We start from the raw sequence: 27990 nt of genomic DNA on the forward strand, positions 1-27990 counted from the left end.
TAATATTTAACAAAGTACTGCATATACTTCTGCAGCTATGCATATTTCTTGTTAATAAAATAACAGAAGCCAGCTTTGAAAAACACAGTATACTATAAAATAGTCTGTTAAAGGCTATTGCTCCAGAAAAGTTAGAAAACTAGCATCATTTACAGTATTGAGTAATATGGTCATTAAAAAAAAATCCCATTGGCTTAGAGAGCCACAGAAGGGAGCATACACTGACGCAGCTGTGTCAGTGCACCTGCACCGCTATAAGTCTGTCTCCTAGTCTAATCCTTGTTAAATGGGTCACAAGCAATTGTAAACAACTCTTTTTTTTTTGCAGATCATGATTGGATAAACGATCACATTTTGTATAGCTCTAAGAGGTCACTGACGAACAAGTTCGAGCACTCTGAATGGATAGATTTAAGCAGCTAACCTTAAATTGTCAGCTCATTTTGTGGGAGGCACTTTAGAAGAGTTAGGCACCGGCTGTTTAATTTGCCTTTCATGGTCTGTCATGATTATTTCTTACAACAAAATATCCAGCGCAACAAATTACTAGAGTGTGCTGTGTTGGTCAGGCTGCATTCCAACTCCTGCCATGCCGCTGCTGGCTGTTTGAAGCACTCCCCGCACAATAATTATTGCTGTGTTTCTAGACTGCATCAAACCAGCAAGGTGATCACCCCCTTGGAACAGCTGGGGATATGAGCTGTGGAAAAAGTGGAAAGAAATTGCTGCCCCTCTGTCTTATCATGCCAGCAACTGCCTCTTGAGTGATGGCAGCTCATGGCAGGGGAGGATTCTGGTGCAGGGGGAGCTTGTGGCAGTGGATTATAGCTTTTGCTGCTTCCAAGTGGAATTGGTATGGGCTGGGCACTGCAGCAAATAAACCAAATTGGAGGGCAAGGAATGTGGAAATTAGAAGGCAAATGCAGTAGGAGCAACTAATGTCACACATCACAATTCTACTTCATCGTACATGATTGAGTCTTCTGTGAAGCAGCAAATTTACCCAGTCAACAGAGTGGCATAAACTAAGCAGGTATATTAGACAGCCCTCTTATTTTGTCCATAGCATATTTAAGTAAACATGACTCTTTGAGCTTTTGTGGTGGTGTAATTTTAGGAATCTTGACCCCAATGGAAGTTATTGTAGGGGGGAATTACTGTACTACAGCAGGGGTAGGGAACTTCAGGCCCGGGGGCCAGATGTGGCTTCCAGCTTGCCTAGATCTGGTCCCCAAAGCTCATTCCTCGTGGAATGAGGTGTAACAGTTAATCCGAACTAAGGATTTAGTTTGGATTAACTTCTGACTGCCACATGTAGCATTTAAAAATGGCGCCCACCCGGGAACATGCAAATGAAGCCAGGGATATTTAAATCCCGGGCTTCATTTGCAAGTTCGAATGCCTACATTAGCCACCCTAGTTCGAACTAGGGGGCTAGTATAGACATACCCTATAATATTGTCTCTTAACAATTCATAAGTGCTTCTGGACAGAGGGCTATGACAGGCCATTCTCCTTCTGGTTTTCATTCCAGACGATCCGTGTGTCGAGTTAAAACAAGGGGAAACAATGTATCAGCAGTTAGGGCTGCAAAATAAGAATATACATTTGTTGGAACTACTTCTGTGAAAAAACTTCTACTATATAGTTGAGAGAATCCATTTGTTTGTCTGTTTGTTCAAGATCTCCTCCTAAACTGTAAAAGCCAATCTGGTGGTCCTCTTATAATAACTTACAGTAAGGTAAAGGCTTGGTTATAGCAGAAAAATGGGATATGCCTGGAATGGGGATGGCTTCTCAGAAAACCATAGAGAAAAGAGACAGTCACCAGGTATGCGAAAGAGGCTAACTGGAGGCACCTCCCCCTCATCTAGAAATGCCTCAGCCCTAAACCTCCCACCCACCAGGATGCCCTTAAAGGAGGACAGGAGGGGGCTGAAGTTCTCCCATTCGCTGATTCATACAGGGATATTGCTGTCTGTTCCCCTTTGTCAAGGAGTGAGGGGAAAGTGCACAATTTGCTGCATTCCTCACTCTGGCTGGGGAGTATAGGGGGCAGATGAAACTGGACCTGCCCTAGCCAGGAGAAATGTACCCCTCCCTCGGCTGTTCCTGCTGGAGCTGTAGCAGCCATGGAGAGGAACTTCTCCTTTGGTTCCAAACTGCTGCCAATAACTAGGCCAATATAGGTGAAAGAGGCAACCCTTCATTCCCAGCCCCACTGCAAGGCGATGGTTTAAATAAAGAAAAACAAAAATTAACTGGGTTAAGGACCCAGGCAAAAGCAGGTAAATCTTCAAATCTAAATATATGTATGAAATGTGCATTAGTCTGTCCATCTGACTCCTTTTGTTCAAGAACTCCCCTGAAAAGTTAAGATCTTGGGCCACCAAATTTGCGATGCAGATTCCTCTTATCATAACTCAAAGCCAGGTCAGAGTTTGGTTGTGCCAGGGCAATGGGATCTGCCTGGAATTCAACTGTTTCTCATGGGATTGTCTAGTATATTTATATAGTTAATATCCTGCCAATAAGTAGGCCAACATACAGTGTGCACATTTTTAAATACACCGCTATTCTGAAACATCCCTTAATCCTCATGGAACGAGGTTTACGGGGACATTGGAATAGTGAGCCCATTATATTTCAAAATAACAGGCTTGCTTAAAAGACATGGAATAGCGATTTCAGGATACAGGAAGTATCCCAAAATTGTGCTGCAGTGTAGTCGTACCCTTAAAGAGTGTTATAAGGTCAGAGGAAGTCAGACTTCTGCATATTCAAATGTGACGTGGAGTGAGTGACTACAAATCAGTAGGCTCTCTATGCTTATCAGTTCCAACATGGCTTAGCTATCTTTTTTGCAATAGCTTTGAGTAAGTTTGGCTATTGGATCACAGATAAAATGACCCTAGTATCTAGAGACTGGCTATTTTTCCCTGATATATTCCCTTGATACCCATTCCACATTGATTTTTACCTTCATATCTTTCACTTCTGATGAGTTGTGAGCAGTCTCTGTTAATGCATCTCAGTGCTGATTGATTGGCTGCAGAGTCTTATACAGCATTTGTTTTGAACTCTTTTCTCTCCAAAAAGATCCAGTGAATGAGATGATTTTTGTTTGTTTTTAACGGTAGGTAGGTAACTTTGTGCAGACATTGCTCCAAAGTCTGTTTTCTATAGCACGCGTGTAAATGAAGGATAATTCAGTTACCTGCAGAGGAATTAATCTAGATATATACTGGTGAAACTCTAAGTCCTACATCTACTGTAGGTCCAAAAAGTGTAACTGAACATAATTTGGTCCCCTATATGTAACATGAATTTTTGTGCATCTCAGAATTTCTGGATTCTCAAAAGTTTTAATAACATGGAAACAATTTTGAAATTCTTGATATGCACTTGCACATATCTGAAGTCATGGTTCTGCCTGCACTCATACTTTTGTGTACTACTTTCCCCCCTCCCCCCCACCCCTGTGATTTAAAAAAAACAAACAACGCATCCGGCGGCCTGCCAACATTGAATGCTAGGAAACTGCACACAGCCAGTGGGATATGTATTGCCCACCCCTCTTATAGCAATTAGTTCTTTTTTGAATAAAACTTCTATGTTAATATTGTTTAATACCCCTGTAGATTAAAAGTTATAGTAATGCAATAGTTAGTTTTTGTAGAACATGATTTCCAGAGAATTAACTCTTCAAATTTTCTTGCAGAGATTCAAAATGGGATGTGTGTGATGTTTCTCTGAGTCTGCGTTACTGCATGTCAGTTAGAAAAAAAACATAGCTACTTTCACCCTTCAAATAAACCATTCTATAGAGAATATTTTTCAAGATCTTTTTTTTTCTAATCTAAATTCCTCTAAAGCATGTTTTAAATCCATCCTATTTTAACCCAATGGGACCTGTGCATGAAGTTGAAAATTTTAAGCTTGCATTTAAGTGTTTGGCTGACTTGGGACTCTAAAACTGCAAAATGAATATACTCAGGAATTTTTCCCCTTGTCACTAATCATTGTTAACATATAATGTGCATCAGCTGAGATTGCTTTCATTAAAAGTCACTAAGTAAAGGTGGACACACAATTTTTGTATAAAAAATTAAATCTGAGATGTTAGTAGCAACTATATAAGCAGAAGAGAAACTGATACTTGCATTAGGTTTGAAAATATCAATTGTATCTACTTACAGTAATGTTAAAAATGTCATCCAGTTCCAAACAAACAGAGGCTAGAGACACCATTCCTACTCATCCTGGCTAATAGCCAATCATGGACCTAATCTCTATGAATTCATTTTGTTCTTCCTTGAACTCTGTTAAAGTCCTGGTCTTCACAACGTCCCCTGGCAAGGAGTTCCAGAGGCCAACTGTGTGCTGTATGAAGAAAAATGTCCTTTTGTTTGTTTTAAACCTGCTACCAAACAATTTCATTTGGTTACCCCTATTTCTGATGTTATGGGAACAAGTAAAAAACTTTTCCTTATTCACTTTAACCACATCAGTCATGATTTTATAGAATTCTGTCATATCCACTTTTGTCTCCTCTTTTCTAAGGTGAAAAGTCCCAATCTTTTTAATCTTTCTTCATATGGCACCCATTCCAAACCCCTAATCATTTTTGTTGCCCTTTTCTTAACCTTTTCCAATGCCAATAAATCTTTTTTGAGATGAGGTGACCACATTAGTACATAGTATTCAAGATGTGGACATACCATGGATTTACATAGGGACAATAAGATGTTTGCTTTTTTGATTGATGCTGTGCATTGAGTAGATGTTTTCAGAGAACTATCCACGATGAATCCAAGATCTCTCTTGCATAATTGTAGCTAAATTAATCCCCATCATACAGTATGTATAATTGGGATTATTTTTTCCAATGTGCATAACATTGTATCAAATTTACGTTAAATTTCATTTGCCATTTTCTTGCCCAGTCATTTAGTTTGGTGAGATCTTTTTGAAGCTCTTCACAGTCGTCTTTGTTCTTAACTATCTTGAGCTGTTTAGAATCTTCTGCAAATTTTGCCACTTCACTGTTTACCCCTTTCTCCAGATCATTTATAAAAAGGTTGAATAGAATTGGTCCCAGTATGGATCCTTGGGGGACACCACTAGTTACCTCTCTCTATTCTGAAAATGTACCATTTATTCTGATCTTTGTTTCTGTCTTTTAAATAGTTATCAGTCCATGAGAAGAGCTTCCCTCTTATTCTATGATAACTTACTTTATTTAAGACCCTTTGGTGAGAGATCTTGTCAAAGGTTTTCTGAAAATCTAAGTATGCTATATCCACTGGATCCCACTTTATCCACTTGTCTGACTCTCTCCCCCCCCTCCCCCACACCCACAAAGAACTCTAGTAGATTACTAAAGCATGATTTCCCTTTACAGAAAACCATGTGGACACTTCCCCAACAAATTATGTTAATCTATGTCTGACAATTTTATTCTTTACTATAGTTTCAACTGATTTGCCCGGTATTGATGTTAGATTTCCCATTCTGTAATTGCCAGGATCACATCTAGAGCTTTTTTAAAATATTGGCATCACATTAGCTATCTTCCGGCCATAAGGTACAGAACCTTATTCATTTTAAAGATATTTTGACCAACTGCCATCCTCTCAAATTCAACCTGGAATTTGAAAGTCCAGTTAGTCTTAATTTTATGTCACTAGTGACAAAAATGACAATTGCCATTTAGCTAACAAAACCATTCATTATATAAGTGAACTTAAAGAATCCAGCTCATTCTCCTTTTGCAGTATCTCCTTTGCAGGGCAAAACTAGTGTTTAAATGGTATTTTTAATTTTATTTTTTCAGGGGAGTCAGCAACTAACCCTCTGAACACACAAGAGGAACAGATATGTTGAATAATAACTCTATTGGTAATCCCATATCCGCCAAGTTATTGCAGGCAAGTAACTTGCTGTGCCCATGGAAAGCCATATTGGCTTCAGTAGGGCTTAGGGCAGGAGTGGAGATTTACATTATACATTTTTAGCACAATTATAGTAAGGTCTCATTCCTACTCCCAATGAAGTCAGAGGGAATAATTGTGCTAAGCTGTCAATAATCTCCTTGAGGGATCTCTATGCTGTGCTTCCTACAAAGAAGTCTGCGGGCAAAGAATAAATGATTTCTTGCTAATTATTTCTAGAATCTACTGTATTTGTAACTAGCTTCTGCAAACTTAAGACCTAGCCCTAGAATATCTTATGAACACACTGTACATATTTCCTCAGGGATCTTTGTATTTAGAACTGTGCATATAGTTCACAATGAATAATTTGTGTCAAGTTCAAGCTTTTGTTCTGCTCACCAAACATCTGCAAATATCTCACATCTTTCTAATTTTTATAAATTACTTGAAATTATTGAACTATTTTAAGCATGTTTAATTCTGTGGATTGATCCCAAACTTTTTGGTGGTATTTAATTTTTATGGGTATTGTTTCTTTTTTCTAACTGGGGGAGTGAATAATCATTTCTGCCTCAAACTCAGACCAACTGAAATTTTAGGTTCTGCAAATTAGTCTATGTCCCTTTAAATTAGCTTCAGATGAATGTTTGTTCTATTAAAAATTATTCCCTTGAATGCCAATGCAAAGTGAATGAGCATGGCTTGAAGCAATTAAAAACTGACCCTTTAAAAATCAAGACTAGGAAAATAAAGCCCAGCTGTGTTAATAAATTCTGTTGTTTTTATAATTATTTTTAATCCTGTATCTTCCTTTCAACAGCGCTTCTTTTTTCCAATATTATTCCAGTTATACCAGTATATATGGGCTTGATTCTCTGTTACTTCAGTTCTTTCACTGGAATAACTACAGTGAACTCAACGGAGTTACACTGGAAAATCAGGCCCTATATCTGAATCTACTATCCAGAATTGTCTGGAAAATATGTTGTTTTTTTTCTGAGCAAGCCATAAAGGGAAGAAATTTAGAACAATATGCTCAAAATGTAATGCTTGGGAACTCAATGGTCTTGCAGCTCTTTTTTATGAAGGTGTGTCTAACTTTAGGCACCTAACTTTGAAAATATTTGCTCCAAGTTTACAATAATCAGAGTCTGCTCAACAAAGTTCACTGTTCATTTTTATTTTTGTGTAAAGTTCTTTTCTGTGATTCATGGGCTTATGTTTTAGGCCCTCTTCTTACTACACACACATCTGTGGTTTTTAGAAAAGTGTGGGTAAAATTTCATCCCTTCAGGTAATCTTAGTTATTTCTCCAAGGTGTGGGGGAGGGGGGAGACAGATCTTGTATTTAACACATCAGCCACAACTTGGACAACACAATCCATGTTTAGGCACATAAATAAAGGATGGCTAATATTTAGAGGGGGTAAACACTAACAATAGGCACACATCCATGTTGTGCTCAGCATCTCTCCAAAAGAGGTGACGTTTATTTAGGTGTCTAAATGTTAATTGAGAGTTCCAAGTTTAGGCACCCACATTGGAGGACTTTTTGCCTTAATTTTTAGGGATGAGTAACACTGTCTCCTGTTTGATACTCTGCAATAGAGCAAAGTTTCTCAGAGTGGTTTCGCGGATCACTTTGAGAAACACGGCAATAGAGCCATTATAGTAAATTATGTAAAGTCCATTTCCAGCAATTTTTTTTTGTATGAGACCATCAGTTGAAGGCAAGTATCACACTATGCAGCTGAGAATGTGTCACGAGAGTGCTTTTTTGACCTCTCTGGTCCTTGGAGCTAATCTAATACACTCAGGGTATGTCTACACTACCCTCCTAGTTTGAACTAGGAGGGTAATGTAGGCATACCGCACTTGCAAATGAAGCCCGGGATTTGAATTTCCCGGGCTTCATTTGCATAAGCGGGGAGCCGCCATTTTTAAAACCCTGCTGGTTCGAACCCCGTGCAGCGCGGCTACACGGGGCACAAACTAGGTAGTTCGAACTAGGCTTCCTAGTTCGAACTACCGTTACTTTTCACGAGGAGTAATGGTAGTTCGAACTAGGAAGCCTAGTTCGAACTACCTAGTTTGTGCCCCGTGTAGCCGCGCTGCACGGGGTTCGAACCAGCGGGGTTTTAAAAATGGCGGCTCCCCGCTTATGCAAATGAAGCCTGGGAAATTCAAATCCCGGGCTTCATTTGCAAGTGCGGTATGCCTACATTACCCCGCTAGTTCGAACTAGCGGGGTAGTGTAGACATACCCTCAGGGACTTCAAGGCCAGAAGAAACCATCATGGTCACCAATGACATCCCAGTCTCCTGCTGTTGCTTATAGTACTATAAAGACTCCTCTAATCTGTGCCAGCCCTTAGTGGCTCAAAAGATCCATTACTGTAGTCTTCAGGTTGGTGGATTTGAAATACTGTGTTCAGATCCATCCCAGTAGATGGCTGGGGTATTAATGAAAAACTGACCACAAGCTCTCAGATTACTGCAAATATAAATAGCTAGATAGAATACAGCACTACTAGATTCCAGGCCCGCCGATGGGGGCAGTTGCCCTCAAGGCTCAGCAATTCAGAAAGGTGCAGGGCTCCCAGTTGCTGCTGCCGCTGCCACTATTGCAGGAACAACGGTGACTAGAGCCCCCGGTCCTTTAAATCACACAGCTTTCAGAGCTGGCTGATGGTTGGGGGTGGGGGGAGGAGAGGAGCAGTGTGGTGCGTTCCAGGTAGTGCTGAGGGCTGGCTCTTCGGAGAGTGCAGACCTGCCCTCCCCAACCTTGCTCAGGGTCCTGGCAAGCCTGTTGCCCTCCCCTGCTAGATTCTGAAACAAATTTGTAATTGCTGGGCTGGCTGAAGGACTTTTGAGCTCTGCTCTTTGAATTGTTATATTTCAATTTCTATTATGTATGATTTCAGGACTCAGTCTTCCTAACTGCATTCCATGGCGCGCAAAAAAAAAAAAAAAAAAAAAAAAGTCATAGCATCCTGACACACAAAACTACACTGGCACAAGTCAATCTGTCTCTGATCCATGTCATCCATGGGCTTACAGCTTAAAGAAAACAGCCATATAGTAGCAAAACAAAAAAAAAAAAAAAAAAAAAAAAAACGGTTAATAATAGAAAGGAAAATAAATGAAAGTATGTTAAGTGAAGATTTACTATAGAATATCCTCATAGTCAATATATCCTTGAAAGTAATATTTTGACAGAACTATTAGATCTGTCACAACTTTCTTCCTAAAAAACCTGTGATATACATTGTTGCAATTTTTTCTTACAGTTGCAGTAGGAATATTAAGTTCCCTATTTTTTTATAATTAACTATGGTACTATTTTATTCTATAATTGGTGCATTTATCTGTGAGATTTCCTACTGTTAGAATGATTTGCCTCATCCCCTCTGTATTTTGTAACTGATTCTCTGTAGTTACTCTAGTAGAAGTTTGTACAGCTTATTTTCTTCTTACAAGTGCTTTGCAATTCTTGTTTTACTGTTTTTTCAGTTGATGAAGATAAGAGCTCTCTGTTATGAATGAACATTTTCCCTTTGTTAGATGGTTAATAGGAGTATTCTAGATGTAACAGGTATTTTGTTGCTACCTTTACAGGATTTCACACAGACCTGCATAGTCACAGATGGATCTCATTTATTTCAAGTGTTAAAATATAAATTAATAGTTGAAGCAACTTTATAATGCAGCATTTAGAGGTTTCAGAGGACAGGGATGGTGTGAAATTTCTAAGACAGCTTGGTCTTTTAGTCACATCACTGCAATTACAATTAGCACATTCACTTTGCTTCTTTAGGAATCCTTCTGACGTGTTGCTGAAATTGTGTTTCTGAAGATGATGTGAACAGGATCTGCAGAATCTCGGGTACCTTAAAAACAATTATTTTCTAGCTTAGTCCATGACACTCTTGTAAAATGTGAAGCACAAAAAAATTGGCTATTCATCTGATTGACTGTACAGTGATAACCTGTACCTAGAGAGGAAGAATTGCAGGGGTCACCAATAAAGCTGGGATTTTAAAAGGAATATGAACTTCAATGGGATTAGGATGCCAGACTCCCTTAGGTTCCTTTAAAAATTCTAGGCTAAAAGATCAGCTTTTGTCAAAAGGCACCATATAGTTACACTTTCCTGCTATAAGCTGGGGGAAATGTATGGTATCTCAGTTACCATTGTGTGGCAGTGATTGGCAAATGGTGTCCTTTTAATGGTGGTATATATATTTAGTAACTTCTTAGTAAGGCCTTGTTTTATATTGGTTTTTGGGTGTCTCTGTGGACAAGAAAATACTGCCTATGAATTGAACATCCTAAAGAACTGCAGCCAACTAAAATTAATTATTCAGCTAGCACTTAATCTCAGACACCAATATTAACTTTTAAATTAGCTAAAAGCGTTCATGACAAAAACACCTAACTCAATTGATCCACTGCCTTTTATATACTGAGTAGATATTCACCAACAGATTTTGTGGGGGAGTTATAACTTCATATAGGAGCAGCTGTTTAAAAAAAATCCTGGATTGTAATGGATTTCATAAAGTTTGCTCAGAATTCTCACTGGACAAAATTGTCTAGAAAAATAAATGTGGTTGGGGATTTTTTCCCCCCCTGGAGGATGAATTTAATTTTATTCATGGTTTTTGATATGCAGTTCTGAACATGCATCAGTGTATAGACCTGCACGTTCATGAACTATCACTACACCAGTTAATGCATTCTGCTGAATTCTGAAAGGTGTCCCTAATTGAGTCAAACAGCTGCTTTGCTTTTCTTATTCTGATCGAATTACTTCAAATGTTTTTGTTTGATAGGGTCATCAACTGCCCTAACTTGGGTTGCATTTACAATGATGTAAATCAAGGATAGGGACCTAAGACCTGGAAGCTGAATGTGACCCCTGAATTGCCTGGACCTTAGGGCCTCCCCAAGCACTGAGGAGCCTGAGCTGGCACTTCAGCCCCCTACCCACCTCTCTGCAGCCCCTGGCCTCTGACTGATTTTTCTGTGGGTCACATAAATAGTTCTAAAAAATGAATCTCATGCACTCTTCCGTGATACTATTGATGGAGGTTGGGTGCAGAAGAGAGCTCAGGTTAGGGGATACAGTGCAAGAGGGGAGTGCAAGGTCCAGGAAGGGGTATGGGTGCAGGACAAGATTCTGACCTGAAGGAGGGGTGCAGGAGTGAGTCCAGAGTATTAGACAGGATCACAAAGAAAAACCAGTTTCTTGCCATTTCAATCAGAAAGGACACTGTCTCAACGACTTAATTACCTGCATCCTGCTTCAAAAGCCTTTTAAAACTGCACTTGAAAGGGAATCCTCTGAACTGTTGTTTATGCTAAAATTCGACACTTTGCGCGGGGATCTTAACAAAGACTCTAGTTATCTTACCCATTACAAAGATAGCTTCCCCAATTATCACCTCTAATATCATTAGCTCACATTTACCTCCCCCCCCCCCTGCATCCCTTCTGTTCTGAAATTTGATTTGTCCTTTTCATATATGTTCTTTTTTTTAATTGTATCCTTTGGTATGTATGATTGTGACTATTTTCTTCCACTATTTGATCTGAGGAAGTGGGTCTGGCTCATGAAAGCTCACATCTAATGAACCATCTTGTTAGTCTTTAAAGTGCTACATAGTCCTGTATTTTGCTCCAGACTATGGGAGGAAGTAGTGACCTAGAGCAGGGGTTTAGGAGGGGATGTAGAGGGTTTGGATTGTGACCTGGGTCAGGGATGCAGGGGGTTTGATTTTTTTACCTGGGGCAGGTATTTGGAGTGTGGGGTGCCAGGTACAGGTCTTGGCTGGGATGCACTCATGTTAGACAACCCAGTGTGACCCCCAGGCAGGCACCCTGCCTGCCATGCCCAGCACCACTACCCAAAGCAGCCAGTTGTGGGAGATATGTGTCTCCCCATGGGTTCCCCCCATGCTGCCTACATTGCAAGCACAGTCCTGGCAGTTCCTATTGGCCAGTTTTCAGCCAATGGGAGCTGCGAGAGGTTGTGGATGCAGTGTGTGATACCTCCCCCCCCCCACACACACACACAGCTGGCTGCATTGAGTGGCAGGGGGGAATGGCAGGAAGGGAGCCCGCCTGAGGCCCCTGCAGGATCGTGTGATGGTGGTGGGCCGTATCCAGCATGTGGGCCATATTTTGCCTACCCAGGGTCTTGACGATTGTGTAGCTATTCATATTTGCTGTGAAACTTTCAGCAGTGGTGACATTAAGATTTGGTGAGCTATTTCCTGCCAGTGATGCATTTTTGTATTTGATTTGCATAAAATTTTTATAATTTGTGTGTAATGTAAAAATACCCCCCAAACAGCAAGCAAATCCTTTGTTAAGAAGGTCAAGAATGTCAAGTTTGCAAAATCAAGTACTCAAAAGTTAGGAAATGCCAGAATACAGTCTTGCTTTATAACATTATCAGATATGAAAAAGAAGTTAGAGGTAGCACATGACTATGTATGTGCAGAGTCACGTGAGGAGGAAGGAAAAAATGTATATATCTGTAGCCAGTCAAACAGAAGGCAGGTAAGTATTTGGGAGTAGGGAGAACTACCGTGTCAGAAGGGAGACATTAGGAAAAAACAGACTTTATCTGTTCTGCAGTGGAGGAGAGAGAGGAAAGAGATTGAAGGATGAGGCTTACAGATGGGAAGAAAGCTCTTCAGGAGATAATCTATACAAATAACTTATCAATTTTCCTAGAAGTTCAGGGGAAGAGGGGAGAGGAGAAGAGGGCAAATACAAAAAATAGAACTTATGGGGGGATAAAATAATTGTTTAGACATTGTCCATGCTTAAATTCTATTAATAAAAGTGAAGGCAATGAAAAGCTAGATTTGTAAAACAGAGGAGATGCTATACCTTTTATCCCATACAAGTTAGAGAAGTCATGTGGGGAAGACAGGTTCAAATCCATTCTCTAGGCTAATCTTTGGACTATAGACTATTCTGGTGTGGGTCTGTCTCTTGAGGCTGTTCTCTTTTGGTCCAATGACTATTCAAGTGTTTCCAAGAGAGAAAGAGACTCTTAAATCTGATGGTTAGACTAATCACATGGGAGGGGCATTTCCAGGTTTTCATTCTTTCACCAATGGATATTTAATTATTTATACCAAATGGGAACAGTTTCCACAGGAGACATTGAGTGAGTCCTACCCTAGAGTATCTAGTAGTTGGGCAGTAAGGGCACTGACCTGGGAAAGAGGAGATCTGGGTTTCCATCCCCACACCAAAGAGAGCTTCAGATCTGGGATTCCTACATTGGGGGTGAGTGCCCTAACTACCAGGATCCTGGGAGGGTAGGTAAGCAAACACCACCTCCTCAATTCTTGTGAATGGTTTCTATCCCTTGTGATTTTATCCTGAAAAATCTAAATGTTTCATTTTGATAGTGTCTAGATTAATCACTTCAGCATTTCTGGGAAAAATCAACTATTTATGTTTTCACTAAACCACTTTGCCAGAATCAACATGGGTTTGGAAATCATTTAACTGAATCATTTGATCCAATATGCATTTTTTTTTATTGAAAAAGTTTCAGCTGAAAATATTTCGTTGAGCTCAAGTCTTAAACTACCACTGACTTTCAGCACCACTATAAAAATACAGCATTTGCCAGTGTATATGACAAAATGATTTGTGCTGTTTCTGCTGCATACACAACATCCCTGTGAAAAGGGCCTGGTATCTTGGCATAATCTCCCACATTAATATTTTAGCAAACTGAATATAACTCAGTAGGCTATCAATGAGGAAATGCTGCTTTCACTAAAACCAAAAGGTAAAACTTCGCAAATTCATTTCATTATATTGCTGACTGAACTAGTTTTAAACTCAGGGCAATTTTTGTGTTTTGGGGAGGGAATATGTTGTCTTATCTATTTTTTCTGACTTGTTCTAATCTGTGCATTTTGTTGTTTTTTAATCCTAGGTTTGTGTGCTGGAGAGGCAGATATTTGACTTCCTTGGGTATCAGTGGGCACCAATCCTGGCAAATTTTGTGCACATTATTATAGTCATACTTGGCTTATTTGGAACCATCCAGTATAGACCTCGCTACCTAACAGGAGTGAGTACCACTTACGTTTTTATTTTCTGAGCATCAGAAAAAATGGGAAAGAGATGGATGTGCAAACTTTACTCTTTTGCTTTGGAATATACATCTTACTGTTGTTAACTTGCATATGTATTTATTTTACAACTGTAACATTTTTAGGTGACACCTACCATAATTAAATAGAATCAGGCAACAGCAGCTGAAAGCAAATATTCTCACAATATATGAGGATGTGAATATAGTAAAAAGCTTAATTAGTTCACATTTATAAAGTACTTTGGTATCCTCAAAGAGGTGATAGAGAATATTGTACATACTGAATTGATTGGCGAATTACTGTAATTTTTAAGGGCTATTTGTTATTAAGCAACGTTGTTTAGAATGTTAAAAATATACCTGCTTCTTACAAATAAGACCACGTTCCTATACCAAAGAGTTCAAAGTAAAATATAGTGCTTATGGGTAGACAGTATTGGTCAGGGAAGTAATGACAAGACAAGAGTTATAAAAAATAATATGCAAATCTCAGGAGTTGATCTAATATTTTTTCCTTCATCCATCCTCCCTTTATCCTATTTGCATACTTGCAAACAAAATAGGCTTTGTTGTACTTTCTGGCCCATTGCAATTTTAACTAGGTTTTAGATTTACATTTGTAGCATTTTCTTTAGAGAAGGTAAGGTATAAAAAAGTTTGCATCTCAAAAATGGTGCTCAAAATGACTTTTTCTAAAATTAAATCCATAATAAAAATGCTAATTCCACAGTTTGGTATAGATTTTTTTAGACACAAACACAAATCAGAAAATTCTGAAGCCCCTGTTTCACTATCATCAGTAATTCAGCCTTCAATCACATGCTTGTTTGTCCAATTTGTATTGGTCCCTGTGGGGTCAACTGAGGTTGCCCTCCTTCACTGCTACCCAACATGTGGGTGAGCGGCCCATGATTTAAGAGGTCATGATGGTCTCCTTATGTCCTTGTATTCCCTGAGCCATAGATTGGTAGAGAATTGTGTAGATACAAAATTGGTATCGGCATTGCAAAAATGATCTGTGGATATCTGTATCCATAACCACAGGTATAAAGCAGATGCACTATATATGCAAATTTCCAGCACTCTAGATACAAAATTGGTATCCACAATTGTATCTGTAAAAATGTGCCATGGATATTTGCACCCCACATCTATGAATGCAGATACCCATGGATGTAAAGTGGATATCCACAGATTTGCAAGGCTCTACAGATTAGTCCTATGGTATTGATGTTTATGTGTAAGAGTGAAAATGTGCTTCTCTATATATGTATTATTATAGCCCAGGATATTAGAGGAATAAGGGAGATGAGGTAATATTTTTTATTGGACCAATCTCTGTTGGTGAGAGAGGGAAGCTTTGTGTCTGAAGAAAAGCAGTGTGTAAGCTTGAAAATTTGTCTTTCATCAACAGAAGTTGGTCCAATAAAATAAGGTACCTCCCTCACTATGTGTTTCTACCCTGGGATCTATGTGGCTATGAAAACACTTCAAACATTGTGTGTGTGATATATGCATACACCTAATTAATATTGCACTGACTATAGTGTGCTGCCAACTACCATGATTTTATCACAGGTTTCATATTTGAAGTTTTTCATCAAGTCTCGCCTTCTGCAGTCCCATGATCAAGTGAGAATCACAGCTTTCCTTTTCTGAGAGAGTCAGTTTCTAGTCCTTATGGTTGTGGAAGGGGAAAAGCTTGAAAACAGGACCTGAGTGCACCCTAAAGACTAAGAAACCATAAGGCAAATAGAACCCAACATTTACTTAAATTCTTATGATTTACATTTTCAGTCAACTATAAAGGGAAAAACATACTTTCACACCTAGAAACATTACAAGGGAAAATATAATGTTATCAAATGTTTGCTTTTTAAAAAATATCACCTTTGGGCTCAAAACCACTCTGAGAAATATAAGCACAAGGAATCTTTTTCCTGAAAAATGCCAGAAAATAGGGGCTAATATTTAAAAGGGTCTCTATAATAGCGCAAGGCACAGTTGTCTGCTACAACCATGACTATACCAAGAATCAGAATGAATTCAAATTCTAGTCATAAAGTAGATGCTAGTCTATTTCTACAACCAGTTTAAACTCCTGGATTATTGCCATTCCTACCATTCTTTCTATTATTCTTCTCTGATATCCTCTCTTTGAACTCTCCCTTCACTTTACTCTTTGTCTTAAAGGGCCCTGTCATCTGGCCTCTTAGTCTAGAGCTGAAGTATGTGTTCCTCAGATGTACAGCAAGTGCCTGATGCAGCTGCATCTCTGTAGTTGGCCATGGAGTGGGCTGTAAGTAGCCTGATCGTGCCAAAGAACATCTAACTAAGGGAAACTCCCTTTGCTGCTGCAACAGCTGTCTCGAGACCATGTACATCTTTACTTGTTACTCAGGAATCTCACTAGGAATCAGGAGCTGCCCCAGCTATCACAAAGTTGCTAGGAAACCACAAACTCATGGCATCTGTTTCCTCCAATCAGTCTGTCAGCTGCATTAGGGAGTATAATGTGTTTTTCACTTCATCTGCTGCTCTATCTGGAGTGACTGTGTCTGTAGATTGATTCTTGCCCATCATGGTTTTAGTGGGATCAGACCATGTATTCCATTGAAGCTAGGAGCTGGAGGGAGTTTCCACCTGGAGAATCAGAAGGTTACAAATTGCCAACAATATCTGTAAATATTCAGTAGGGGGTCTGTAAAACTCAGACCACCAAGTGAATATGAAAGGGATAGGCAGCCATCTTGTGGGAAAGTACTCTGCATGATCCCTACTCCTCAGTCATATTAGTATCTCAAGTATTTCTTGCTTCTACAACACCAATATCCTTTAAGAAACATGTAATATAAAATTAAAATTAATCATATTTTTAGAGACCGTGAGTCATATGTTAAAGAAAACAGACGGATTTAGAGGTGAGATTTAAAGAAATCAGTCCGCATCTCAGAGGGATGTGGAAATGAGTTCCTCACAGACATGACACAACAGGCATATCCATGACCTTGAACTCTGGAGAATTACAAGAAGCAGAGAGAGGCCAATACTGGCAGATTGGAGAATAGGTGACTATACTGTCAGATCTTGAGTGGTATTTTAATTGAAATAGGAGATGATACAGGCAGATAAAGAAGATGGGTATGGTAATATTTTAGGAAGGAATAGTATGGCTGAATTTTAGAGATCAGATATTAGAGAATGGATAGCATTCAGAAGTGATAGGATTGAGATGTGAATGTGGTTTTAGCAGAGCCATCAGTGGAAATGGCCAGTTTAGATGTTTGAGGCTCCCAGAGGCCTGAGGAGGTGCAGATCAATCTCTGCCTAGGCTACACACTGAGGCTCAGTCTTTTTCACTCCAGAGACTTCCTGCAGACCAGACCTCGGAGTGCACTGATGTGTGCAGTCACATTTCCTGCTCTACGGCTGGTTTGAAATGCCTGCAGCAGGAGAGTGCTCCTGAAAACATTGATGTTCTCTGGCTTCTGCTCTGTAGAGAAGTTCAGCGTTGATGTTCATCTTTTTTCCTCCCCCTTCCAAGAGTTCTGAATTGGGACAGGCATGTAAATATTTCCACAAGGTGTTACTCCTATCTCCTGACAATGAAGATGAAAACATTTTGGGATGCCCCTAGTCTATAGGGATGGTAAAACTGAACCCCGTGTTGCTCTTTGGCAGGGGGAAGAAGGTAAAAGGAATGTAAAATGGAGTGATGTGAAGGGATGAAGGGGAGTGTGGGGATGGAAAATGTGAAGAGAGGAATTTGAAGAGAGAAGCCACTGGGTGTCAGCCTTGCCTACTATCAGCTGTCAGCTGCAATTTTGGAGCTTTTAGTCCTGTTGGTGAACCAGTTCTTCTACAATAGGGGTTGTTCCAAGATGTATAAATCCTGGCTGTATACCTGATAGAAAGACCAAGACAAGCAAGAATTTTAGACACGGTAATTGGAGCTTTACAGATAGGAGGATTTGCACGGGGAGGTCAGAGAAATGAATTAAAAGTTTTAATAAGATTTGTGGCCATGTGAGTGAAGTGAAGATCTGATGTGAGACACTAGACAAGAAGAACTTCTTAACCAGAAGAGAAATTTAGGTTTTTTAAAGTCTGTACTAGTAGTGTAACTAAGCATATTTTTTTAAATTGGCTTTTACTGAATTTTAAAATTAATAGTGGTATAGATTATATGTGATACAGATATACAAAGAGGACAAGAAACAATCCCTCTTTTAGGGATAACAATAAGAAAAATTAGTAATAGTGGACATAAAGGAAGACTCCTATAGGCCTCTGAAAGTACTCACAAATATAATATGATGATGGGGAGGGAAGCAAATTTGCAGCCAGTTAAAGGAGGACAAACCTTATATAGTATAATACTTGGCCACATTATGTCTTGGAAAAAGGACAGATTATCATTGGTACAATACCGAACATGTAATTGCTGATATATATTAAAAGAGTGAGAGAGATGCAATTACATTATGTCTGAACTTCTTGCAGCCTCATCAGTCTGCCAGCCCATTAGGCCCCAGAGAGTATAACTGAGCTAATCCATACCTCCTTTAAGGCAAAGAATTGCCAACTGCCTCAAGCAACATAGGTAGACCAACTCAATGCCATATAGTGAATTTATCTCTGAATCTGCCAAGATTGCAGGAAATATTTCAGTAATATATTGAACTGCAAATGACAGCTTAGTACCTGCTGTGCTTTTAGAATGTTTCTGGTGCTGAATATAAATGTTCAGAAGCTCATTTGTAATGTGGATGTTAGCATATTATCAAATAGGTCAGTTACAAATTAGTTGTGCCACAAAAATTCCTATGCAGAAATTAAAAACAAATAAGATTTATAAAGTTAATCTTGAGAGTCCTGGATCACCCTATTGTCTGCTACCCTTTGCATGTTTGTATTTAGGTTGTGTTATTCAGTGATTTAAGAGTCATTGTTATTGGTTTTGGTAAAAGAATTTCACTGGTTTTTTTTTTTTTTTTGGTTTTGGTTTTTTACTCCCTAATATCTTACAACAGACGAGAACACAATGGATTGCCAGTGCTTTTCACAATAAAAGCTATTTACTCATACTATAACAAAAGCTGCATATTTTCAGAATTTTCTGTGAGGTAACATTTTCTGTGAGGTTAAGTCTTGCCATATTGACCTCATCCAATTTGCTTTCCAGAAATTTGTTTCCTTTAAAGGCCACATGTGCCTTCAATCCCTGAACAGCAATTATCCAAGTAAAATATTTCCCCTCTTACATTCTGTATACCTTTGGGGTAGGACACTACCTTGTAATCAATGTCACTAAGGGAAGGCTGAAAGGGAATGAAGTCTCTTAAATACAGGCAGTCCCCGGGTTACATGGATCCGACTTACATCGGATCCCTACTTACAAACGGGGTGAGGCAACCCTGCACTAGCTGCTTCCCCCCAGCAGACCAGGGAGACACGAAGCTAGCGCCCCCCTGCCAGCAGACCAGGGAGACGCGGAGGGGCTTTTCTCAGCAGACACCTCAGCTTGAGAATAAAGGACTGAGGGAAGTGAGGTGTGGGAGAATAAAACTGAGCTCTGGAGAAATGTTTGGCTAGAGTTTCCCCTACAATATGTACCAGTTCCGACTTACATACAAATTCAGCTTAAGAACAAACCTACAGTCCCTATCTTGTACGTAACCTGGGGACTGCCTGTATTCTGACCAGGCTGAGAAGAATAATATTCCTGATTGTTCAGAAACCTAGTTTCCTAGCTGAAGACACTCAATTTAAGTAGTGGCTCCTTGAGATGTTCTTGTCTAGATTACAATCCTTTAAGGCAACACTTCCAACAGGTCATTTATATATACTGCAGCACCAAATCATAACATGAGTTAAGGGCATTACAGCCTCAGAGAATCAGCTGGCACCTATATTGCAAGTACAGGTGCAAACAACTGTATGTATAAAGAAGCTTTTGCTCACACAGTTTTCCAGTATTCACAAATAGGATTTTGAAGCTCCTGATGCTGTGAGGAACACAGTCAAGGAAGTGTGGGACCTGAATATTTTGTAAATCTATTGCCTAAAAACAGATAATGATTTTTTGAACTTCTCATTATTTGAAATTACTTTCCATAAATATTTGTGGCTCTTAGTAGAGGAGCAACGTCATCTGAAATATTTAATGTTAGTGAGTCTTGATTATAAATTTAAATTATGCTTTCCCCTCCTCATTCAAAACCCATAATTCTTAGTTACAGGCTTCTGATGATAAAACATTTTTTAAAATACAAAATCTCCTTTCTGCAACTATTATGCAATATATGCATCAAACTGGCTATTTCTTTGAACATCCTGCCAATCTCTTCATTCGCTAAAAGATGTTTTGAAATTCAAAGCACAAGGGAGATGAGCATAACTGAAGTGAGCCCATTCAAAATTTTGAATAAGTAGTTGTAGGAAACATCTTGCAGTGTTCGCAGAGCTCTTGCTGTGTGATTGGCTTTAGTCTGATTGAAAATATTATCGGAATAGCCTTTCAATTTGTGTTTTAATATTTGTACTTACTTTCCTGGAAGAAAGAAACCAGGAAGTGCATGATCATGGATGCCCATTAGCTAGAAATAACAGATACCAGACAAAAAGTGAAATAGGTGCACAATCAATAGTGCTATAAATTTCCATATACGAACACAAGAAGGAGTATGTCTACACTACAGAATTTTGTCAGAAAAACAGCCATTTTTCCAACAAACCCTGAGTTACGTCCACACTGCAATCGCATTCTTCTGAAAGTAAATCGAAAGAACAGAGGGGTTTTTCTGGCATTGGTAATCAACTTTCTATGAGGTAGAAGCCTTTTTCCGAAAGAACTCTTTCAGACAAAGGTGTGTGTGGATGGGGAAAAGGGAGTTCTTTAGAAAGAAGAGGAATCCATAGTAATCACAGCTTAAATGTGAAATAGTGTCCATTCAGTATGGATACTATCTTTCAAAAAGCAGATTGCTTTTTCGATGCGCTTTTGTGTGTAGACACTCTTTTGGAAGAAGTTTTTTCAGAAGATCTCTTCCGAAAAAAAGTTCGTCTGAAAGAAGCCTGAAGTCTAGACATAGCCCAGCTGAAAAAGCAAAACTAGGGTATCTAAGTTGCCTGGCAATAGGGCTGCCAACCCCCCAACCTTGCCCTGTAATCTCCAGGAGTTTAATATTAATATTCAATTAAATATTATGTGATGTGATGAAACCTCCAGGAATGCAGAAGTAGCAACCCTACATAGAAAATAATTTTGACTGTAGAAAAAATTCTGAAACACGTTAGAATGCCAGAAGTCAGTAGAATAGTGGGTCACTGGTGCGTACATTGTACAAGGAAGACCATTTTGGGTATAGAAATTTGGGAGAAGCATTGTGCCAAACAGATGTCATAAAATCTGAGCATAATTATCTGAGTGGACAGACCCATGCAGTAGAATGAATATATATATATATATATATATATATATATATATATATATATATATATATATATATATATATATATATATATATATACACACACACACACACACACAAATTGCAGTTTGTCAGACTACAAATATACTAGTAGATTTATACCACAAATGTTTTCACCAGAAAGATATTGAGGATATTGAGTATGCAATGGAAAGCAAGATCAGAGGCAACAAAATTGTAAAACTTGGCTACTTTAACTACTGGCAGGCTGATGAAATGTCATGACAGGGCAAGGTTTAGAGAAACAAATTTTCAATATTTTAAGAAATTGCTTCTTGGAATAGTTCAAAATCAAACAAGAGTAGAGGCACTTTCAACTTAGTTCAAAGTAATGCACAGGAGTTGGTTCAAAAAGTAACTGTACTGAGTCAGAACTAACAGTAACTATAGTATGATAAAGTTCAACATCCTGTTGAGTGGGATCTTACCAAAAGCTATCATTGACACTAAACTTCAGAAGTAGGGATTTTAAAAAGATAATGAGGAATCTAGTTAAACTGACCCTAAAGTATTTGAGGAATAAGCTTAATCATAGCACAGTAGAATCCCAGAAAGCATTTATATCCCTACCTGGAAAAGGAGACTGACGGAAGGGGCAATAGTATGATTACATGTAGAGGTGCAACAAAAGGGTGGGAGCACACATTTTGTAAAACGTTGTCTTCTGAGTGGTAGTGCTTCTGCAGCCTCAGAGGCAGCACATTGCTGAGCCCACAGGACTCCTCTCCCTCCACATGAAGAATGTCAGTGGTAGAGCCTGTCTTTGGAGGTGGTTACCATTTGCAGCCTGGGAAATGGTATTGCCACTGCCAAGTCTTTTTGTACCATGCAGGCCTCACCCAGAAGCCTGAGCTCTGTTGCTCTCTCCCTGTAACACCTATGGTAGTGTAACCCTTTGGCCGGTACCAGTCAGCAACCAGAAGGGCTGGGTTCAATGTCTAGGGGGGGATCCCTTCAACATAGAGATAGAAACAGTCTGTTTAATCACAGTAGGCAAGTATTAACTGACAAGACCACACATAAACAGTGAAAAACCCATAACACGAACAACCTGTGAGCAAGGTACCATTCCCATGGTCTTCAGGGTGAAGTCTAGAGGTCTTAGTCCAACCCTGCTTTAAACGTCCCACTTACAGCTCTGTCCAGTCAGTGCAGACCCAGACACATCACCCTGATGACTTCCCTCACGGTATGTCTACACTAGCTCGTTAATTCGAGCTAGGTAGGCAAATCAGGCAACTGAACTAAGGACTTAGTTCAGATTAACTTTAAACTGCCGCGTGTAGCCACGGGCAGTTAGTTCGGACTAAGGGGGATTTAAAAATGGCGGCCGAACGGGAACATGCAAATAAAGCCCGGGTTATTTAAATCCCGGGCTTCATTTGCAACTCCAGTTGCCTGATTTGCCCACCTAGCTCGAATTAACGAGCTAGTGTAGACATACCCTCATAGAGCCTGATGTGATGCCACCTGTGTGCTGCCCCTGCTTCCCAGTAGGAAGCAGGGGCAGCACACAGGTGGCATCACATCAGGCTCTATGAGGGTATGTTTACACTAGCTCGTTAATTCGAGCTAGGTGGGCAAATCAGGCAACTGGAATTGCAAATGAAGCCCGGGATTTAAATATCCCGGGCTTTATTTACATGTTCCCACCAGCCACTCCACTGGCCGCCTGCCGCTGCTCCGCTGGCTGCAATGGGTCTGGCTCCAAGCAAAACCAGTGACTTCAGCTCTTAGTGATTTAAACTCTTTAGCCACCACCTAGGCTGGCAAAAGATTCCAGCTTCCACTGGACCAGCAAAAAGTCTCCTGATGGAGTCTGCTTTAGGTCTATCCTTAAAACAAGGGGGAAAGAGGCTGGTTGAACACGTGTTACAGCTCACCTGGCAGGCATGAAGCAGGCTGGCTTAAGCTCTTCTCCTCCCCTCCCCCAACTCAGTTCACTCAATTCTGGAAAGGGGAGGCTTGTTCATCTGAGACCTCTTACAATGATGATGTCTCTCCTGCAAGCACTGGTGTCATATTTAAAGTTCCCACATTTAAGGGTAACGTGATTTGTGACCCCCACAACAGCCCAAATTAGTTACAATACACCACATTCCATTCTAACAATGGATCCTCCATCAGCCCTGGCTGAATTGGTTTTACATAATCACCCCATAAAGCAGAAGAGGAGAAACCTTGTACCCTAAGGCTGGGAGGTCTGCAGTCATCACTTTCTGACTACAATAGCCCTCTGACTACCCCATGCTATTCATCCATGTGGTCACAAGGTGTGACTTCAAGCAGATCAAGAGTGACTACAGGGCTCTGGAAGTACAGGTGATTGAGTTTGGAATACAGGTGGTGTTCTTTTCAGTCCTTCCTGTGAAAGGTAGGGGCCCAGGCAGAGATAGGTGCATCCTGGAGGTGAATGCCTGCCTGAAAAGTTGAGAAAGCTACAGAGGGCGGGGGAGGCTGTTTTTTATTTAATTTTAACAAATCGGAAGCAACTGGATGAAAATTTGAAAGTGGAAAGCAGCTTGGGAGAAAGTGATCATGAAATCATAGAGTTCATGATTCTAAGTAATGGGAGAAGGGAGAACAACAAAATAGAGACAGTGGATTTCAGGAAGGCAGATTTTAGTAAACTCAGAGATCTGGTAGGTAAGATCCCATGGGAAGCAAGACTAAAAGGAAAAACAACTGAAGAGAGTTGGCTGTTTTTCAAAGGGACATTATTAAAGGCTCAAAACCGAATTATTCCACTGCATAGGAAAGATAGAAAGTATGGCAAGAGACTACCTTTGCTTAACAAAGAAATCTTACATGATCTAAAAATCAAAAAGGATTCCTATAAAAAGTGGAAACTATGTCACGTTACAAAGAATAAATACAGGCAAATAGCACAAGTATGTGGGGACAAGATTAGAAAGACAAAAGCACAAAATGAGCACAAACTAACTAGAGACATAAAGGATAACAAAGACATTCTACAAATATATTAGAAGCACAAGGAAGACCAAGGTCAGGGTAGGCCCATTGCTCAGTGAAGGAATAACAATAACAAGAAACCTGGAAATGGCAGAGGTGCTCAATGACTTTTTTGTTTTGGTTTTTGTCAAGGAGATTGATGGTGACAGGATGCCTAACATAGTGAGTGAATCATGAAAATGGGTTTAGTTTAGAAGTTAAAATTTTAAAAAAGTTAAAAATTACTTAGAAAAGTTAGATGTCACCAGGGCCTGATGAAATGCATCCTAGAATACTCAAGGAGATGATAGAGAAGGTGTCCGAGCCTTTAGCTATCATCCTTGAAAAATCATGGAAGTCGGGAGAGATTCCAGAATACTGGAAAATGGCAAGTACAGTACCCATCTTTTAAAAAGGAAATAAAAACAACCCGGAAAACTACAGATCAGTCAATTTAACTTCTGAGCCAGGGAAGATAATAGAGCAAGTAATTAAGGAATTCAACAGACAGCATGGATTTGTAAAGAACAAATCATGTCAAACCAATCTGATAACTTTCTTTGATAAGATAACAAGTCTTGTGCATAAGGGAGAAGATGTGGTATACCTAAACTTTAGTAAAGCATTTGATACGGTCTCGCATGACATTCTTATCTATAAACTAGGGAAATACAACCTAGGGTGGGGCTATTTGTAAGATGGGTGCATAACTGGCTGGATAACCATTCTCAGAGTAGTTATTAATGGTTCACACTCAGGCTGGAAGGGCATAAAAAGTGGGGTTCTACAGGGGTCTGTTTTGGGACTGGTTCTGTTCAATATCTTCTTCAACAATTTAGATACTGACATAAAGGCTGTGTCTACACTGGCATGAATTTCCGGAAATGCTTAAAACAGAATAGTTTTCGTTATAAGTATTTCCGGAAAAGGAGTGTCTACATTGGCAGGCTGCTTTTCCGGAAAAGTCCTTTTTCCGGAAAAGCATCCATGGCCAATGTAGACGCGCTTTTCCGAAAAATCCCCGAGCGTCATTTTCGTGATCAGGGCTTTTTTCCGGAAAAGACTACTGGGCTGTCTACCCTGGCCCTTTTCCGGAACAGTGTTCCGGAATAAGGATTTATGCCTGAGAGGGAGCAGAATAGTTTTTCTGGAATAGCGGCTGATTTTGTACAGTAGAGCATCATTGTTTTTCCAGAAATTCAAGGGCCAGTGTAGACAGCTCGCAGCTTATTCCGGAAAAGCGGCTGATTTTCCAGAATAAGTGGCCCAGTGTAGACACAGCCAGAGAGTATGCTTATTAAGTTTGCTGGGAGGGATTGCAAGTGATTTGGAGGATAGGGTTATAATTCAGAATGATCTGGACAAACTAGAGAAATGGTCTGAGGTAAATAGGATGAAGTTTAAGAAGGACAAATGTAAAGTACTCCACTTAGGAAGGAACAATCAGTTTTGCACATACAGAATGGGAATTGACTGTCTAGGAAGGAGTACTGCAGAAGGAGATCTAGGGATCATTCTGGACCACAAGCTAAGTATGAGTCAACAGTGTCCACTGTTGCAGAAAAAGTTTACATGCTTACATAATTCTGGGATGCATTAACAGGAGTGTTATGAGCAAGACATGAGAAGTCATTCTTCCACTCTACTCTTCACTGATTAGGCTTCAGCTGGAGTATTACGTCCAGTTCTTGGCAACACCTTTCATGGAGGATGTGGAGGAATTAGAGAAGGTCCAGAGAAGAGCAACAGAAATGACTAAAGGTCTAGAGAACATATGCTATGAAGGAAGACTGAAAGAATTGGGCTTATTTAGTTTATAAAAGAGAAGACTGAGAGCAAGCATGATAGCTGCCCACTAACGCTTATGATACCATCTACATGTTTTGTTAGTCTGAAAATATTGAAATCTTTCAACTTTCTTTTATTTGAAACATCTTGTTTCAAAAATTCTTTCTAATTTTACATTTAAAATATTAACTGACAAAAAAAATGGTCTGGTAGCACTTTATAGACTAACAATACATGTTGATGGTGATATGAGCTTTTGTGAGTGCAGCCCACTTCTTCAGATGACCAGAGTTTTTCCCCTGGAGCAAGAAAAAGAAAAAGTTTTTTGGGGGACCCAATTAAATATTTTTTTCAATCCCTGAAACAAATTTTGATTTTTTTTTTCAGTTTGCCAAAAAAATTCTATTTTGTGAAAGAATTTACTGGCCATGCTGATAATTTTTTTTAAAAAACCCTAAAACTTGACTTCTTAGTACAGTTCTGCTCTCAAGCACGAGGGGATTAAATCAGTCTAAGTAAAATTGTGACAGCTTTTTTTTCTCTTTTTCCTCTGAAGACCTTCGTAACTTCTTACCATGACTTTGGATGTCATAGCATTAATAATTCCAACAAGAACCTAGAATTTAAAGCACACAGAAATGCTTTTTGTCTTAAATCTTTCTTATTTTGCAAAAGGAATGCCTAATTAGAAAGCCTCCTAATCAGGCAGTAAAAAAGAGGTCAGAAATTTAAAAATCATTCTCTGCATTGCTAAGAAATCTCGGTGCTCCTATTAATAAAGTAATCTTTCAAAAGATACCAGTCCTCTCAAAACTTCCCTGCTCTCAGAGACTAAATTTCGAAAGACAAATGTATTCAATTGTGTGTTCCTACAGAATGAGAAGCTATGGACAATTTCTGACTCCCGGTATCCTTTTCAAGTAGTAAACATTTTGAAAATTCTTGTGGATTAATTCTTTTGGCTTGTTTGTGCATGGGATTTTTCTCCAGGCTCTGTGTCACTGGGTCTCAAATTTAATATAACTGGGATGCACTTTAAAACTATGAAGACGGTCACTCTAGAAAATCCTGAAACAGAAAGATGTATGTTCAAACTTCTTCTTTGACAATAGTTCTGGTTTTGGAGCTTATTTTCATTTTATTAAAAAAATTATTGCAGATGCCTTTTATGAGCATATTTTAAACTTTTCACGTCAATAAATCCCTTTAAAAGTACTTAGTTAATATTTCACATGGATATAAATTTTAAAAAGTATTGGAAGATGACAAATTATAATATGCATCATCTAATGAAGACTAACATTGATTTCTAGTAAATTTTGTGCATAACCTGTCCAGTACTTGAAGCTTTATGTTATTTTGATAATTTAAAGCTTTAATTATGAGATGCTTGTAACAGGTTTAGTTAGTGCAAAATTCAGAAACATTTATCCTTTCTAAATGCTTTTATCTTATTCAGTGAAGAGTATGTAAATAAAAAAGCCATTTAATATGTCTGTCCTCATCCTCTTCACAAAGAAAGATAGATGGTTTTCGATGGAGTCTTCATTGAGTACAGTTCCAGTTTAGGACTGTTAGTCATGTACAGAGAATATGAATTTTTATTCTAATTCAAGTTGGAGAGCTCCCTAAAAGTGGGAATGTTCCAAATACTTCTTCTCTTCCTTTAGATGATCTCCTCTGACCT

At 39.2% G+C, this 27990-nt stretch overlaps 1 protein-coding gene across 5 annotated transcripts in view; it reads left to right on the plus strand.

Moving 5' to 3' along the window:
- NKAIN2 (sodium/potassium transporting ATPase interacting 2) overlaps positions 1 to 27990 on the plus strand; it is a 762798-nt gene that overhangs the window by 339500 nt on the left and 395308 nt on the right. For all 5 annotated transcript variants that reach the window (XM_006139449.4, XM_014581722.3, XM_075924074.1 and 2 more), the window contains one exon: positions 13909 to 14046. In XM_006139449.4, coding sequence (XP_006139511.1) covers positions 13909 to 14046 — 138 coding nt within the window. The remainder of the gene's footprint in view (positions 1 to 13908; positions 14047 to 27990) is intronic.

The sequence above is a fragment of the Pelodiscus sinensis genome, chromosome 3, assembly GCF_049634645.1.
Source record: "Pelodiscus sinensis isolate JC-2024 chromosome 3, ASM4963464v1, whole genome shotgun sequence".
NCBI lineage: Eukaryota > Metazoa > Chordata > Testudines > Trionychidae > Pelodiscus > Pelodiscus sinensis.